The sequence below is a fragment of the Salvelinus alpinus genome, chromosome 31 (genome assembly GCF_045679555.1).
Source record: "Salvelinus alpinus chromosome 31, SLU_Salpinus.1, whole genome shotgun sequence".
Taxonomy (NCBI): domain Eukaryota; kingdom Metazoa; phylum Chordata; class Actinopteri; order Salmoniformes; family Salmonidae; genus Salvelinus; species Salvelinus alpinus.
In genome coordinates this window covers 27,685,567-27,704,620 of record NC_092116.1, presented here as the reverse complement: position 1 = coordinate 27,704,620, position 19,054 = coordinate 27,685,567, and the positions used below count along the sequence as shown (strand labels likewise).

At 45.6% G+C, this 19,054-nt stretch overlaps 1 protein-coding gene across 3 annotated transcripts in view; it reads left to right on the top strand.

The window, feature by feature from the left end:
• The window catches only part of LOC139561336 (H(+)/Cl(-) exchange transporter 5-like), a 37,031-nt gene extending 18,356 nt beyond the window's left edge, over window positions 1–18,675 (top strand). For 2 of the 3 annotated variants that reach the window (XM_071378357.1, XM_071378356.1), the window contains exons 8-18: window positions 5,165–5,274; window positions 5,644–5,724; window positions 5,952–6,186; window positions 6,345–6,531; window positions 6,601–6,760; window positions 7,036–7,222; window positions 8,789–8,991; window positions 9,161–9,356; window positions 10,274–10,381; window positions 10,471–10,579; window positions 18,358–18,674. In XM_071378357.1, coding sequence (XP_071234458.1) covers window positions 5,165–5,274; window positions 5,644–5,724; window positions 5,952–6,186; window positions 6,345–6,531; window positions 6,601–6,760; window positions 7,036–7,222; window positions 8,789–8,991; window positions 9,161–9,356; window positions 10,274–10,381; window positions 10,471–10,579; window positions 18,358–18,448 — 1,667 coding nt within the window. In that variant the 3' untranslated portion in view covers window positions 18,449–18,674. Of the gene's footprint in view, window positions 1–5,164; window positions 5,275–5,643; window positions 5,725–5,951; window positions 6,187–6,344; window positions 6,532–6,600; window positions 6,761–7,035; window positions 7,223–8,788; window positions 8,992–9,160; window positions 9,357–10,273; window positions 10,382–10,470; window positions 10,580–18,357 lie in introns of all 3 variants that reach the window. The other variant, XM_071378358.1, reaches the window with a different exon arrangement.
• Window positions 18,676–19,054: the final 379 nt, after the last annotated feature.

Below are 19,054 nucleotides of genomic sequence, written 5' to 3'. Positions count from 1 at the left end.
TACATCAACACTGTCTTTCTGTCTCTATAAACTGTACATCAACACTGTCTTTCTGTCTCTATAAACTGTACATCAACACTGTCTTTCTGTCTCTATAAACTGTACATCAACACTGTCTTTCTGTCTCTATAAACTGTACATCAACACTGTCTTTCCGTCTCTATAAACTGTACATCAACACTGTCTTTCCGTCTCTATAAACTGTACATCAACACTGTCTTTCCGTCTCTATAAACTGTACATCAACACTGTCTTTCCGTCTCTATAAACTGTACATCAACACTGTCTTTCCGTCTCTATAAACTGTACATCAACACTGTCTTTCTGTCTCTATAAACTGTACATCAACACTGTCTTTCCGTCTCTATAAACTGTACATCAACACTGTCTTTCCGTCTCTATAAACTGTACATCAACACTGTCTTTCCGTCTCTATAAACTGTACATCAACACTGTCTTTCCGTCTCTATAAACTGTACATCAACACTGTCTTTCCGTCTCTATAAACTGTACATCAACACTGTCTTTCCGTCTCTATAAACTGTACATCAACACTGTCTTTCCGTCTCTATAAACTGTACATCAACACTGTCTTTCCGTCTCTATAAACTGTACATCAACACTGTCTTTCCGTCTCTATAAACTGTACATCAACACTGTCTTTCCGTCTCTATAAACTGTACATCAACACTGTCTTTCCGTCTCTATAAACTGTACATCAACACTGTCTTTCCGTCTCTATAAACTGTACATCAACACTGTCTTTCTGTCTCTATAAACTGTACATCAACACTGTCTTTCTGTCTCTATAAACTGTACATCAACACTGTCTTTCTGTCTCTATAAACTGTACATCAACACTGTCTTTCTGTCTCTATAAACTGTACATCAACACTGTCTTTCTGTCTCTATAAACTGTACATCAACACTGTCTTTCTGTCTCTATAAACTGTACATCAACACTGTCTTTCTGTCTCTATAAACTGTACATCAACACTGTCTTTCTGTCTCTATAAACTGTACATCAACACTGTCTTTCTGTCTCTATAAACTGTACATCAACACTGTCTTTCTGTCTCTATAAACTGTACATCAACACTGTCTTTCTGTCTCTATAAACTGTACATCAACACTGTCTTTCTGTCTCTATAAACTGTACATCAACACTGTCTTTCCGTCTCTATAAACTGTACATCAACACTGTCTTTCCGTCTCTATAAACTGTACATCAACACTGTCTTTCCGTCTCTATAAACTGTACATCAACACTGTCTTTCCGTCTCTATAAACTGTACATCAACACTGTCTTTCTGTCTCTATAAACTGTACATCAACACTGTCTTTCCGTCTCTATAAACTGTACATCAACACTGTCTTTCCGTCTCTATAAACTGTACATCAACACTGTCTTTCCGTCTCTATAAACTGTACATCAACACTGTCTTTCCGTCTCTATAAACTGTACATCAACACTGTCTTTCCGTCTCTATAAACTGTACATCAACACTGTCTTTCCGTCTCTATAAACTGTACATCAACACTGTCTTTCCGTCTCTATAAACTGTACATCAACACTGTCTTTCCGTCTCTATAAACTGTACATCAACACTGTCTTTCCGTCTCTATAAACTGTACATCAACACTGTCTTTCCGTCTCTATAAACTGTACATCAACACTGTCTTTCCGTCTCTATAAACTGTACATCAACACTGTCTTTCCGTCTCTATAAACTGTACATCAACACTGTCTTTCCGTCTCTATAAACTGTACATCAACACTGTCTTTCCGTCTCTATAAACTGTACATCAACACTGTCTTTCCGTCTCTATAAACTGTACATCAACACTGTCTTTCCGTCTCTATAAACTGTACATCAACACTGTCTTTCCGTCTCTATAAACTGTACATCAACACTGTCTTTCCGTCTCTATAAACTGTACATCAACACTGTCTTTCCGTCTCTATAAACTGTACATCAACACTGTCTTTCTGTCTCTATAAACTGTACATCAACACTGTCTTTCTGTCTCTATAAACTGTACATCAACACTGTCTTTCTGTCTCTATAAACTGTACATCAACACTGTCTTTCTGTCTCTATAAACTGTACATCAACACTGTCTTTCTGTCTCTATAAACTGTACATCAACACTGTCTTTCTGTCTCTATAAACTGTACATCAACACTGTCTTTCTGTCTCTATAAACTGTACATCAACACTGTCTTTCTGTCTCTATAAACTGTACATCAACACTGTCTTTCTGTCTCTATAAACTGTACATCAACACTGTCTTTCTGTCTCTACAAACTGTACATCAACACTGCCTTTCTGTCTCTACAAACTGTACATCAACACTGCCTTTCTGTCTCTACAAACTGTACATCAACACTGCCTTTCTGTCTCTACAAACTGTACATCAACACTGTCTTTCTGTCTCTACAAACTGTACATCAACACTGTCTTTCTGTCTCTACAAACTGTACATCAACACTGTCTTTCTGTCTCTACAAACTGTACATCAACACTGTCTTTCTGTCTCTACAAACTGTACATCAACACTGTCTTTCTGTCTCTACAAACTGTACATCAACACTGTCTTTCTGTCTCTACAAACTGTACATCAACACTGTCTTTCTGTCTCTACAAACTGTACATCAACACTGTCTTTCTGTCTCTACAAACTGTACATCAACACTGTCTTTCTGTCTCTACAAACTGTACATCAACACTGTCTTTCTGTCTCTACAAACTGTACATCAACACTGTCTTTCTGTCTCTACAAACTGTACATCAACACTGTCTTTCTGTCTCTACAAACTGTACATCAACACTGTCTTTCTGTCTCTACAAACTGTACATCAACACTGTCTTTCTGTCTCTACAAACTGTACATCAACACTGTCTTTCTGTCTCTACAAACTGTACATCAACACTGTCTTTCTGTCTCTACAAACTGTACATCAACACTGTCTTTCTGTCTCTACAAACTGTACATCAACACTGTCTTTCTGTCTCTACAAACTGTACATCAACACTGTCTTTCTGTCTCTACAAACTGTACATCAACACTGTCTTTCTGTCTCTACAAACTGTACATCAACACTGTCTTTCTGTCTCTACAAACTGTACATCAACACTGTCTTTCTGTCTCTACAAACTGTACATCAACACTGTCTTTCTGTCTCTACAAACTGTACATCAACACTGTCTTTCTGTCTCTACAAACTGTACATCAACACTGTCTTTCTGTCTCTACAAACTGTACATCAACACTGTCTTTCTGTCTCTACAAACTGTACATCAACACTGTCTTTCTGTCTCTACAAACTGTACATCAACACTGTCTTTCTGTCTCTACAAACTGTACATCAACACTGTCTTTCTGTCTCTACAAACTGTACATCAACACTGTCTTTCTGTCTCTACAAACTGTACATCAACACTGTCTTTCTGTCTCTACAAACTGTACATCAACACTGTCTTTCTGTCTCTACAAACTGTACATCAACACTGTCTTTCTGTCTCTACAAACTGTACATCAACACTGTCTTTCTGTCTCTACAAACTGTACATCAACACTGTCTTTCTGTCTCTACAAACTGTACATCAACACTGTCTTTCTGTCTCTACAAACTGTACATCAACACTGTCTTTCTGTCTCTACAAACTGTACATCAACACTGTCTTTCTGTCTCTACAAACTGTACATCAACACTGTCTTTCTGTCTCTACAAACTGTACATCAACACTGTCTTTCTGTCTCTACAAACTGTACATCAACACTGTCTTTCTGTCTCTACAAACTGTACATCAACACTGTCTTTCTGTCTCTACAAACTGTACATCAACACTGTCTTTCTGTCTCTACAAACTGTACATCAACACTGTCTTTCTGTCTCTACAAACTGTACATCAACACTGTCTTTCTGTCTCTACAAACTGTACATCAACACTGTCTTTCTGTCTCTACAAACTGTACATCAACACTGTCTTTCTGTCTCTACAAACTGTACATCAACACTGTCTTTCTGTCTCTACAAACTGTACATCAACACTGTCTTTCTGTCTCTACAAACTGTACATCAACACTGTCTTTCTGTCTCTACAAACTGTACATCAACACTGTCTTTCTGTCTCTACAAACTGTACATCAACACTGTCTTTCTGTCTCTACAAACTGTACATCAACACTGTCTTTCTGTCTCTACAAACTGTACATCAACACTGTCTTTCTGTCTCTACAAACTGTACATCAACACTGTCTTTCTGTCTCTACAAACTGTACATCAACACTGTCTTTCTGTCTCTACAAACTGTACATCAACACTGTCTTTCTGTCTCTACAAACTGTACATCAACACTGTCTTTCTGTCTCTACAAACTGTACATCAACACTGTCTTTCTGTCTCTACAAACTGTACATCAACACTGTCTTTCTGTCTCTACAAACTGTACATCAACACTGTCTTTCTGTCTCTACAAACTGTACATCAACACTGTCTTTCTGTCTCTACAAACTGTACATCAACACTGTCTTTCTGTCTCTACAAACTGTACATCAACACTGTCTTTCTGTCTCTACAAACTGTACATCAACACTGTCTTTCTGTCTCTACAAACTGTACATCAACACTGTCTTTCCGTCTCTACAAACTGTACATCAACACTGTCTTTCCGTCTCTACAAACTGTACATCAACACTGTCTTTCCGTCTCTACAAACTGTACATCAACACTGTCTTTCCGTCTCTACAAACTGTACATCAACACTGTCTTTCCGTCTCTACAAACTGTACATCAACACTGTCTTTCCGTCTCTACAAACTGTACATCAACACTGTCTTTCCGTCTCTACAAACTGTACATCAACACTGTCTTTCCGTCTCTACAAACTGTACATCAACACTGTCTTTCCGTCTCTACAAACTGTACATCAACACTGTCTTTCCGTCTCTACAAACTGTACATCAACACTGTCTTTCCGTCTCTACAAACTGTACATCAACACTGTCTTTCCGTCTCTACAAACTGTACATCAACACTGTCTTTCCGTCTCTACAAACTGTACATCAACACTGTCTTTCCGTCTCTACAAACTGTACATCAACACTGTCTTTCCGTCTCTACAAACTGTACATCAACACTGTCTTTCCGTCTCTACAGGTCTCAGTCTTGGCAAGGAAGGACCCCTGGTCCATGTAGCATGTTGCTGTGCCAACGTCCTCTGTCATCTGTTCACAAAGTACCGACAGAACGAAGCAAAACGACGAGAGGTAAGAGAAGACTGATGTTTCAATCATCTCAGTAGAGATGAAATAGATAATTGTTCATTTTGTTAGAATCATGGTTGCATCTCAATACTGTGCAGAGGCCTCCTCTCATTGTCTCCATTACCTTCATCTGAATCTTTTGTGTTAGTATATAGTGATCTATCCATCTGTCCTAGTATATAGTGATCTACCCATCTGTCCTAGTATATAGTGATCTACCCATCTGTCCTAGTATATAGTGATCTACCCATCTGTCCTAGTATATAGTGATCTACCCATCTGTCCTAGTATATAGTGATCTACCCATCTGTCCTAGTATATAGTGATCTACCCATCTGTCCTAGTATATAGTGATCTACCCATCTGTCCTAGGTGTTATCTGCAGCCGCAGCAGTGGGCGTGTCTGTGGCCTTTGGAGCTCCTATAGGAGGAGTACTGTTCAGTCTGGAGGAGGTAAGGGAACCCATGTCCAACTCTTAACCTGAATTATGACCGTAAAACAATCAGGTATAAGCCCAGAGATTTCACCAATGCTACTTTTTCTTCACCAATGTTATTGTTGAGCTATAAAATTGTAAGTAAGAGACTTGAACAAAGGCTTACTACTGCGTGTATATGAAACTAGTCCTTTTGACCGGTGAAGGAGACCTCCAGACCTGCTCTCTTCTCCCTCTGTCCAGGTGAGCTACTACTTCCCTCTGAAGACTCTGTGGAGGTCGTTCTTCGCTGCGTTGGTGGCAGCCTTCACTCTGCGCTCCATCAACCCGTTCGGCAACAGCCGACTGGTCTTGTTCTACGTAGAGTTCCATACCCCCTGGCACATGGTGGAGCTGGTCCCGTTCATTCTGCTGGGCATCTTCGGTGGCCTCTGGGGGGCGCTCTTCATCAGGGCTAATATCGCCTGGTGCAGAAGACGTGAGTAGGAGGGAGGGAGGGAGGGAGGGAGGAGAGAAAGACTACTTATAATGAATGAGCCTCTCTGTTTCTCTCCTGTTCCAGTTTTGATCGACTAACTGATAAATGGTTAATTGATTATCCCAGTAATGAAGTGATGGACTTCCTCCTCTCCCCAGGTAAGACCACTCGTCTGGGCCACTACCCGGTGCTGGAGGTCTTGGTGGTAACTGGAATCACAGCCCTCCTCTCCTTCCCTAACAGTTACACCAGGATGAGTGGGTCAGAACTGATCTCAGAACTGTTTAATGACTGTTCTCTACTGGATTCCTCACAGCTGTGTGACTACAACAGCTCTGAGAACAGGTACTAACTGGGGGAGGGAGTGTGTTTTTAAATGTTGTCAACCAATATTTACTTATTTAATTCCTTCAGGTCTGACTCTGGTGTGTTTAGTGCCAGCCTCGCTGATAGGGCGTTCAGTAACACACTCCCTGATAGGCCAGCTGGACCAGGTGTGTACACAGCGCTATGGCAACTGGCTCTGGCCCTCTTCTTCAAGATGCTAATCACCGTGGTTACCTTCGGCATGAAGGTAGGTATGGGATAGGAGGTGGGTTGTGTGATGATGATGATGATAAATAAAAAATCTTGTTTTCCATATTTTTGATTTAAACAATGTGTGATATTTTTGTGTGATATATTCTCTTATCACCTTGTCCGAGCCAGGACGGCCCACAGGGTAGGAGCCTATCTCCTGTTTCTGTAGTGAGGCAGCTTGTTGTACAAGTACACCCCCTGGCTAGGACACTAGTAACAGCAAGAAGGACAATCATTATTTGACAACTGGTTCCATGCTCATCTCTCCAGGTCCCTTCCGGTCTCTTCATCCCCAGTATGGCTGTAGGGGCGATAGCAGGCAGACTACTGGGAGTTGCCATGGAACAGATGGCGTTAAACCATCATGACTGGCTCATCGTCAAGGGCTGGTGCTCGTCAGGGGCGGACTGTATCACACCAGGGCTCTACGCTATGGTGGGGGCGGCTGCATGTCTGGGTGAGGAGGTCACTAGACCACTACGGTGGGGTTAGACCACTACGGTGGGGTTAGACCACTACGGTGGGGTTAGACCACTACGGTGGGGTTAGACCACTACGGTGGGGGTTAGACCACTACGGTGGGGGTTAGACCACTACGGTTAGACCACTACGGTGGGGTTAGACCACTACGGTGGGGGTTAGACCACTACGGTGGGGGTTAGACCACTACGGTGGGGGTTAGACCACTACGTGGGGGTTAGACCACTACGGTGGGGTTAGACCACTATGGTTAGACCACTACGGTGGGGTTAGACCACTACGGTGGGGTTAGACCACTACGGTTAGACCACTACGTGGGGGTTAGACCACTACGGTGGGGTTAGACCACTACGGTTAGACCACTACGGTGGGGTTAGACCACTACGGTGGGGTTAGACCACTACGGTTAGACCACTACGGTGGGGTTAGACCACTACGGTGGGGTTAGACCACTACGGTTAGACCACTACGGTGGGGTTAGACCACTACGGTTAGACCACTACGTGGGGGTTAGACCACTACGGTGGGGTTAGACCACTACGGTTAGACCACTACGGTGGGGTTAGACCACTACGGTTAGACCACTACGGTTAGACCACTACGGTTAGACCACTACGGTGGGGTTAGACCACTACGGTTAGACCACTACGGTGGGGTTAGACCACTACGGTGGGGGTTAGACCACTACGTGGGGGTTAGACCACTACGGTGGGGTTAGACCACTACGGTTAGACCACTACGGTGGGGTTAGACCACTACGGTGGGGTTAGACCACTACGGTTAGACCACTACGGTTAGACCACTACGGTGGGGTTAGACCACTACGGTTAGACCACTACGGTGGGGTTAGAATACTACGGTGGGGTTAGAGTACTACGGTGGGGTTAGACCACTACGGTTAGACCACTACGGTGGGGTTAGACCACTACGGTGGGGTTAGACCACTACGGTGGGGTTAGACCACTACGGTGGGGTTAGAATACTACGGTGGGTGTTAAACCACTACAGTGGGGTTAGAATACTACGGTTAGACCACTACAGTGGGGTTAGACCACTACGGTGGGGTTAGAATACTACGGTTAGACCACTACGGTGGGGTTAGACCACTACGGTGGGGTTAGAATACTACGGTTAGACCACTACGGTGGGGTTAGAATACTACGGTTAGACCACTACGGTGGGGTTAGACCACTACGGTGGGGTTAGACCACTACGGTGGGGTTAGACCACTACGGTGGGGGTTAGACCACTACGGTGGGGGTTAGACCACTACGGTGGGGTTAGACCACTACGGTGGGGGTTAGACCACTACGGTGGGGGTTAGACCACTACGGTGGGGGTTAGACCACTACGGTGGGGTTCAGTCCATGACGGTGGGGTTGCTGTATGTCTGAGGTTTATCTTAGTGGTTCAAATCACACTTCTATAGTGTTCCTTTTTTAGTATGTAGTCGTCAGAAGTGTCTTCACTAACTTGTCCCCCAAGATACTGTCCCATCCCTCTCTCCCTCCCCCTTTGACGAATACCGTCTCCCTGTCTCCAGGTGGTGTCACCCGTATGACCATATCGCTGGTGGTCATCATGTTTGAGCTGACGGGCGGTCTGGAGTACATTGTTCCTCTGATGGCTGCGATCATGACCTCTAAGTGGGTAGCGGACGCGTTGGGGCGTGAGGGGATCTACGAAGCCCACATCAGACTCAACGGTTACCCCTTCCTGGAAACCAAAGAGGAGTATGGACACAAGGTAAGTCTTTATGTGTATTTATTTTTTGTCATGAATCACAGATTCTTACTGCTAATTCTCATCCTAACAAAGTAAGATTGCTTTGTTGTAAAAGTAGCATTTTTCTTGTCTTTCATTTAGCCTATATAGAGCTTTGAGGTTCCTCTGATCCTAACTTAACTCCTCTCAGACCCTGGCTCAGGATGTGATGCGCCCTAGGCAGTCGGACCCTCTCCTAGTCGTGCTCACTCAGGAGGGTATGACTGTAGGGGAGATAGAAGGGGTGATAGCAGACACTGACTACAGTGGCTTCCCCGTAGTGGTGTCACAGGAGTCTCAGAGACTAGTGGGCTTCGTACTGAGGAGGGACCTGGTCATATCTCTAGGTGAGTATCTCTGTCTATATGTGACTCTGTCTCTCTTTCTCTCTCTCTCTTTCTGTCTGTCTCTCTGTCTCTCTCTCTGTCTCTCTGTCTGTCTCTCTGTCTGTCTCTCTCTCTCTGTCTCTCTCTCTCTCTGTTTGCATAGTGTGTTTGCCAGTTAGTGCCACAGGGTGTGTGTGTTTGCCAATGGACATAGTTGACAATGTGTATCAATGTTAAACTGTGTGTCTGACCTGTATTTGCTAACGTGTGTCTGTTAATGTGTGATCTTCAGGTATGTCTGTCTGAGGCCCATTACAAGTCAGTGTGTGTTTTGCATTTCAGTGTGTGTACAAAACATTAAGAACACCTTCCTAATATTGAGTTGCCCCCCCGCAGTGGTGCCTTGAGATCAGCCTCAAGTCGTTGGGACATGGACTCTACAAGGTGTCGAAAGCGTTCCACAGGGATGCTGGCCCATGTTGACTCCAACGCTTCCCACAGTTGTGTCAAGTTGGCTGGATGTCCTTTGGGTGGTGGACCATTCTTGATACACACGGGAAACTGTTGAGCGTGAAAAACCCAGCAGTGTTGCAGTTCTTGACTCAAACCGGTGCGCCTGGCACCTACTACCATACCCTGTTGAAAGACACTTCAGTATTTTGTCTTGCCCATTCACCCTCTGAATGGCACACATACACAATCCATGTCTCAATTGTCTCAAAGCCTTAAAAATCCTTCTTTAACCTTGTCTCCTCCCCTTCATCTACACTGATTGAAGTGGATTTAACAAGTGACATCAATAAGGGTTCATAGCTTTCACCTGGATTCACCTGGTCAGTCTGTCACGGAAAGAGCAGGTGTTCATAATGTTTTGTCAATGTATATTATAGTTGTGTGCAGCTATGAATAACTCCTCCCTCCCTCTACTCCCTCACTAGAGAACGCCCGTAAGCGACAGGAGGGGGTGGTCAGTGCCTCGTTAGTGTTCTTCTTGGAACACGTGCCCCCCCAGCCCTTCTCCGGTCCCCCTGTCGTCAAACTACGAGGTAAGAGCACACACACACACACACACACACTCAGATGGTATGTTTCTATATGACGTTATGTTTGCATTTTATTATGTTCTATTCTGTAGGTATCCTGGACCTTAGTCCCTTCACTGTGACAGACCACACCCCCATGGCGATAGCTGTGGACATCTTCAGGAAGCTGGGACTCAGACAGTGTCTGGTTACACACAACGGGTGAGTAGGAAAGTAGTGGTTACTGTACAGCCCGGTCCTAAATCAACCCCTACAGCCTAGGCCCTTTGCATACGTGGAGATTTGAGAGGATTTGGGTAAGTTGAAGCTTTTGTCAAAAGTACCAAATTGCGTACATAGGGTCTAGATGGTTTGGAGGGGTTGAGGAACAGGGTAGGAGAGGGGGTTGAGGAACAGGGTAGGAGAGGGGGTTGAGGAACAGGGTAGGAGAGGGGGTTGAGGAACAGGGTAGGAGAGGGGGTTGAGGAACAGGGTAGGAGAGGGGGTTGAGGAACAGGGTAGGAGAGGGGGTTGAGGAACAGGGTAGGAGAGGGGGTTGAGGAACAGGGTAGGAGAGGGGGTTGAGGAACAGGGTAGGAGAGGGGGTTGAGGAACAGGGTAGGAGAGGGGGTTGAGGAACAGGGTAGGAGAGGGGGTTGAGGAACAGGGTAGGAGAGGGGGTTGAGGAACAGGGTAGGAGAGGGGGTTGAGGAACAGGGTAGGAGAGGGGGTTGAGGAACAGGGTAGGAGGGGGGTTGAGGAACAGGGTAGGAGAGGGGGTTGAGGAACAGGGTAGGAGAGGGGGTTGAGGAACAGGGTAGGAGAGGGGGTTGAGGAACAGGGTAGGAGAGGGGGTTGAGGAACAGGGTAGGAGAGGGGGTTGAGGAACAGGGTAGGAGAGGGGGTTGAGGAACAGACTACAGGGTAGAAGAGGGGTTGAGGCCGTTGCTAGTTTAAACTGCCCAGCTCTTGGTTCTACCTCTTCCATTTTTCGGCATTGGGAGGTTGTAACATTTTGGAGGTGTTTCCACGGTTCGGACCAATCAAAATCCACTTGATACCCTCGTCATTTTCATCACCAGATCCGAGGCTTTCTATTCCTCCAACCCCGGCAATGGTCAATTGCCATTTTAAAGAGAGAGACTCAGAAATACGCCTTGAAAACTAGTAAAGATTGTCTTTGGGGAGGGTAGCTTTGTAAATTAATAAATATATAGACCCAGTTTAGTTTTCGGCGGATTTAATTGAGAAAAGCCCCATGTTGTCACACAGGAACCTGCAGCCGCTAGCTAGTGTGTCAGGTGACGTTGGAACTTAAAGTTCTATTGAGCAACGACCTCTTATGACGATGACCGTGGTCATAGTGACATTCTATTCACTCTAATCATTCTACATTCTCTGACTGAATACTCTGGAACTTGTCAACCATATAGGTTTTGGCTGGGTATTCTTTTTAATGCAATTCTGTATCGAATTAAGATATTTTTTTATAAACATTGAATGCAGTAACAATTGTATTGGTTAACACCCTTGTGTGTGAAGATATCTCCATTTCCAGGGAATGACTGACAGATCTCTAGCTCTGCCAACTTGCATCACTCTACCACTAGAAGCCAGAGAACAAACAGTCATACATATCCCACTCCATCCCTCTCCCCTCAATCAATCAAATGTATTTATAAAGCCCTTCTTACATCAGCTGATGTCACAAAGTGCTGTACAGAAAACAGCCTAAAACCCCAAACAGCAAGCAATGCAGGTGTAGAAGCACGGTGGCTAGGAAAAACTCCCTAGAAAGGCAGAAACCTAGAGAGGAGCCAGGCTCTGAGGGGTGGCCAGTCCTCTTCTGGCTGTGCCGGGTGGAGATTATAACAGAACATGGCCATGATGTTCAAATGTTCATAGATGACCAGCAGGGTCAAATAATAATAATCACAGTGGTTGTAGAGGGTGCAACAGGTCAGCACCTCAGGAGTAAATGTCAGTTTGCTTTTCATAGCCGATCATTCAGAGAAGCTCTACCGCTCTTGCTGTCTCTAGAAGGGTTAAGAACAGCAGGTCTGGGACAGGTAGCACGTCCGGTGAACAGGTCAGGGTTCCATAGCACGACCAGGTGGACTGGGGACAGCAAGGAGTCATCAGGCCAGGTAGTCCTGAGGCATTATCCTAGGGCTGAGAGAAACTTAAATGCACACAGGACACTGGATAAGACAGGAGAAATCCTCCAGATATAACAGACTGACCCTAGCCCCCCGACACAAACTATTGCAGCATAAATATTGGAGGCTGAGACAGGAGGGGTCGGGAGACACTGTGGCCCCGTCCGACAATATCCCCGGACAGGGTCAAACAGGCAGGATATAACCCCACCCACTTTGCCAAAGCACAGCCCCCACACCACTAGAGGGATATCTTCAACCACCAACTTACTATCCTGAGACAAGGCTGAGTATAGCCCACGAAGATCTCCCCCATGGCACGAACCCAAGGGGGGGGGCGCCAACCCGGACAGGAAGATCACGTCAGTGACTCAACCCACTCAAGTGACGCAGCCCTCCTAGGGACGGCATGGAAGAGCACCAGTAAGCCAGTGACTCAGCCCCTGTAATAGGGTTAGAGGCAGAGAATCCCAGTGGAGAGAGGGGAACCGGCCAGGCAGAGACAGCAAGGGCGGTTCGTTGCTCCAGTGCCTTTCCATTCACCTTCACACTCCTGGGCCAGACTACATTCAGTCGTAGGACCCACTGAAGAGATGAGTCTTCAGTAAAGATTTAAAGGTCGAGACCGAGCCTGCGTCTCTTACATGGGTAGGCAGACCATTCCATAAAAATGGAGCTCTATAGGAGAAAGCCCTGCCTCCAGCTGTTTGCTTAGAAATTCTAGGGATAGTTAGGAGGCCTGCGTCTTGTGACCGTAGCGTACATGTGGGTATTACGGCAGGACCAAATCGTAAAGATAAGTAGGAGCAAACCCATGTAATGCTTTGTAGGTTAGCAGTAAAAACTTGAAATCAGCCCTTGCCTTAACAGGAAGCCAGTGTAGAGGCTAGCACTGGAGTAATAGGATCAAATACTTTGGTTCTAGTCAAGATTCTACCAGCTGTGTTTAGCACTAACTGAAGTTTATTTAGTGCTTTATCCGGGTAGCGGGAAAGTAGAGCATTGCAGTCGTCTAACCTAGAAGTGACAAAAGTATGGATACATTTTTCTGCATCATTTTTTGGAAAGAAAGTTAGATTTTTCAATGTTACTTAGATGGAAAAGAAAGCTGTCCTTGAAACAGTCTTGATATGTTTGTCAAAAGAGAGATCAGGGTCCAGAGTAACGCCGAGGTCCTTCAGTTTTATTTGAGACGACTGTACAACATCAAGATTAATTGTTAGATCCAACAGAATATCTCTTTGTTTCTTGGGACCTAGAAGAAGCATCTCCGTTTTGTCCGAGTTTAAAAGTAGAACATTTGCCGCCATCCACTTCCTTATGTCTGAAACACAGGCTTCCAGGGAGGGCAATTTTGGGGCTTCACCATGTTTCATCAAAATGTACGGTTGTGTTTCGTTTGCATAGCAGTACAAGTTAACATTATATTTCTGAATGACATCACCAAGAGGTCAAATATATATATATATATATAGTGAAAACAATAGTGGTCCTAAAACGGAGCCTTGAGGAACACCGAAATGTACAGTTGATTTGTCAGAGGACAAACCATCTACAGAGACAAACTGATATCTTTCCGACAGATAAGATCTAAATCTAAACTTGTCCGTGTAGACCAATTTGCTTTTCCAATCTCTCCAAAAGTATGTGGAGATCGATGGTATCAAAAGCACCGCTAAGGTCTAGGAGCACGAGGACAGATGCAGAGCCTCGGGCTGACGCCGTTAAAAGGTCATTTACCACCTTCACAAGTGCAGTCTCAGTGCTATGATGGGGTCTAAAACCAGACTGAAGTGTTTTGTATACATTGTTTGTCTTCAGGAAGGCAGTGAGTTGCTGCGCAACAGCTTTTTAAAAAAAATTTGAGAGGAATGGGAGCTTTTAAAAATATATATATATTTTTTTTTTCTGGGTCAAGGTTTGGCTTTTTCAAGAGAGGCTTTATTACTGCCACTTTTAGTGAGTTTGGTGGACATCCTGTGGATGGGGAGCTGTTTATTATGTTCAACATAGGAGGGTGCACAGGAAGCAGCTCTTTCAGTAGTTGTTGGAATAGGGTCCAGTATGCAGCTTGAAGGTTTAGAGGCCATGATTATTTTCATCAATGTGTCGAGATATAGTATTAAACTTGAGTGTCTCCCTTGATCAAGTCCTGGCAGTGTTGTGAAGACTCAGGACAACTGAGCTTTGGAGGAATACACAGATTTAAAGAGGAGTCTGTAATTTGCTTTCTAATGATCATGATCTTTTTGTCAAAGAAGTTTATGAATTTATCACTGCTGAAGTGAAAGCTATCCTCACTTGGGGAATGCTGCTTTTTAGTTAGCTTTGCGATAGTATCAAAAATGCATTTTGGATTGTTCTTATTCTCCTCAATTAAGTTGGAAAAATAGGATGATCGAGAGTACTGTCTTTCCAAGCTAGTCGAAAGACTTCCAGTTTGGTGTAGCGCCATTTCCGTTCCAATTTTATGGAAGCTTGCTTCAGGTCTCGGGTATTTGCTGTATACCAGGGAGCTAGTTTCTTATGACAAATGTTTTTTGTTTTTAGGGGTGCGACTGCATATAGGGTATTACGCAAGGTTAAATTGATTTCCTCAGTTAGGTGGTTAACTGATTTTTGTACTCTTGACATCCTTGGGTAGGTGGAAGGAGTCTGGAAGGGAGTCTAGTAATCTTTGGGTTGTCTGAGAATTTATAGCACAGCTTTTGATGATCCTTGGATGGGGTCTGAGCAGATTATTTGTTGTTTGCGAACGTAATAAAATGGTGGTCCGATAGTCCGGGATTATGATGAAAAACATTTAGATCCACAATATTTATTCCATGGGACAAAACTAGATCCAGAGTATGACAGTGGCAGTGAGTAGGTCCGGAGACATGTTGGATAAAACCCACTGAGTCGATGATGGCTCCGAAAGCCTTTTGGAGTGGGTCTGTGGACTTTTCCATGTGAATATTAAAGTCACCAAAAATTTGAATATAATCTGCCGTGACTACAAGGTCCGATAGGAACTCAGTGAGGAATGCTGTATATGGCCCAGGAGGCCTGTAAACAGTAGCTATAAAAAGTGATTGAGTGGGCTGCATAGATTTCATGACTAGAAGCTCAAAAGACAAAAACGCAGTCTTTAAAAAAAATATTTAAAAAAGTTGTATAAATTGAAATTTGCTATCGTAAATGTTAGCAACACCTCCGCCTTTGCGGGATGCACGGGGGATATGGTCACTAGTGTAACCAGGAGGTGAGGCCTCATTCAACACAGTAAATTCATCAGGCTTAAGCCATGTTTCAGTCAGGCCAATCACATCAAGATTATGATCAGTGATTAGTTCATTGACTATAACTGCCTTGGAAGTGAGGGATCTAACATTAAGTAACCCTATTTTGAGATGTGAGATATCATTATCTCTTTCAATAATGGCAGGAATGGAGGAGGTCTTTATTCCAGTGAGATTGCCAAGGCGAACACCGCCATGTTTAGTTTTGCCCAACCTAGATCGAGGCACAGACACGGTCTCAATGGGGATAGCTGAGCTGACCACACTGACTGTGCTAGTGGCAGACTCCACTAAGCTGGCAGGATGGCTAACAGCCTGCTGCCTATCTCATTGTGGAGCTAGGGGAGTTAGAGCCCTGTCTATGTTGGTAGATAAGATGAGAGCACCCCTCCAGCTAGGATGGAGTCCGTCACTCCTCAACAGGTCAGGCTTGGTCCTGTTTGTGGGTGAGTCCCAGAAAGAGGGCCAATTATCTACAAATTCTATATTTTGGGAGGGGCAGAAAACAGTTTTTAACCAGCGATTGAGTTGTGAGACTGCTGTAGAGCTCATCACTCCCCTTAACTGGGAGGGGGCCAGAGACAATTACTCGATGCCGACACATCTTTCTAGATGATTTACACGCTGAAGCTATGTTGCGCTTGGTGACCTCTGACTGTTTCATCCTAACATCGTTGGTGCCGACGTGGAAAACAATATCCCTATACTCGCCAGTTTTAGCCTTAGCCAGCACCATCTTCAGATTAGCCTTAACGTCGGTAGCCCTGCCCCCTGGTAAACAGTGTATGATCGCTGGATGATTCGTTTTAAGTCTAATACTGCAGTTAATGGAGTCGCCAATGACTAGGGTTTTCATTTTGTCAGAGCTAATGGTCGGAGGCTTCGGCGTCTCAGACCCCGTAACGGGTGGAGGAGAGACCAGAGAAGGCTCGGCCTCTGACTCTGACTCGTTGCTCAACCGGAGAACCGGTTGAAAGTTTCTGTTGGTTGAATGAGCGACACCAGTTGAGCATTCCCACAGCATTTCCTTCCAGAAGCCATGAGAAAGTTGTCCGGCTGCGGGGACCGCGCCTCCAGAAGCCATGAGAAAGTTGTCCTGCTGCGGGGACCGCGCCTCCAGAAGCCATGAGAAAGTTGTCCTGCTGCGGGGACCGCGCCTCCAGAAGCCATGAGAAAGTTGTCCGGCTGCGGGGACCGTGCCTCCAGAAGCCGTGAGAAAGTTGTCCGGCTGCGGGGACCGTGCCTCCAGAAGCCGTGAGAAAGTTGTCCTGCTGCGGGGACCGCGCCTCCAGAAGCCATGAGAAAGTTGTCCTGCTGCGGGGACCGCGCCTCCAGAAGCCATGAGAAAGTTGTCCTGCTGCGGGGACCGTGCCTCCAGAAGCCGTGAGAAAGTTGTCCTGCTGCGGGGACCGTGCCTCCAGAAGCCGTGAGAAAGTTGTCCTGCTGCGGGGACCGCTCCTCCAGAAGCCATGAGAAAGTTGTCCGGCTGCGGGGACCGTGCCTCCAGAAGCCATGAGAAAGTTGTCCTGCTGCGGGGACCGCGCCTCCAGAAGCCATGAGAAAGTTGTCCGGCTGCGGGGACCGCGCCTCCAGAAGCCATGAGAAAGTTGTCCTGCTGCGGGGACCGTGCCTCCAGAAGCCATGAGAAAGTTGTCCTGCTGCGGGGACCGTGCCTCCAGAAGCCATGAGAAAGTTGTCCTGCTGCGGGGACCGTGCCTCCAGAAGCCGTGAGAAAGTTGTCCTGCTGCGGGAACTGTGCGAGGGGATTTATACTACTATCTGTACTTACTGGTGGCACAGACGCTGTTTCATCCTTTCCTACACTAAGATACCCTTCCCTAACGATTGCGTCTGCAGCTGGCCTTGCAGCACGGCGATCCTCGCCATAAAGCGATCGTTCTCCTGTATATTATGAGTATTGCGGCTGCAATTAGAAGGCATCATGTTAATGTTTCTACTTAGCTTCGGCTGCTGAAGGTCCTGTAGAACCATGTCCAGATAAAGCGTCCGGGGTGAAAGTTGAATGGAAAAAAAGTTGAGCGAGGGGTAAACGAGTGCACAGGTTGTGACCGGAAATGACGTTAATGATGTCCCCTCATCCCTCTCCCCTTCATCTCCATCCCTTTCCTCCCTCTCCCATCCCTCACTTCCCTCCATCCCATACAACATCTGGCCTGATTAGAGGAGAGGTTGGAGTGTGTCAGCAGAATGTCTTCCACACACACAGAGAGAGATATATATCAACCCAGAGACCTTCCCTGGTGATGTCAGTGTGTGTTGTGTGGTTGGCTGGTATGATGGATCTTCTTGATTTGAACACAAAACCAGACCTTTTAAATTGGACACAACTTTCCCTTCTTTCCTCAACATTTCTCCCTTTTGTGCAATTGTAAACTCTCTCTCTCTCTCTCGCTCTTCTCTCGATTTAAATTGAAGAATGCTGTATTGGCAGGAAATTGTCTCTTTGTAAACACACTGTTAACATTGTCATTGTTCATTTCTAATGGACTCTCTCTCTTCCCCCTCTCTCTCCTCTCTCTGTATTCCTCCTCTATCTCAGGAGGTTGCTGGGAATCATCACTAAGAAAGACATTCTGAAGCACATGGCTCAGATGTCCAACAGAGACCCAGACTCTATCCTCTTCAACTGAGACCCAGACTCTATCCTCTTCAACTGAGACCCAGACTCTATCCTCTTCAACGGAGACCCAGACTCTATCCTCTTCAACGGAGACCCAGACTCTATCCTCTTCAACGGAGACCCAGACTCTATCCTCTTCAACGGAGACCCAGACTCTATCCTCTTCAACGGAGACCCAGACTCTATCCTCTTCAACGGAGACCCAGACTCTATCCTCTTCAACGGAGACCCAGACTCTATCCTCTTCAACGGAGACCCAGACTCTATCCTCTTCAACGGAGACCCAGACTCTATCCTCTTCAACGGAGACCCAGACTCTATCCTCTTCAACGGAGACCCAGACTCTATCCTCTTCAACGGAGACCCAGACTCTATCCTCTTCAACGGAGACCCAGACTCTGTCCTCTTCAACGGAGACCCAGACTCTGTCCTCTTCAACGGAGACCCAGACTCTGTCCTCTTCAACGGAGACCCAGACTCTGTCCTCTTCAACGGAGACCCAGACTCTGTCCTCTTCAACGGAGACCCAGACTCTGTCCTCTTCAACGGAGACCCAGACTCTATCCTCTTCAACGGAGACCCAGACTCTATCCTCTTCAACGGAGACCCAGACTCT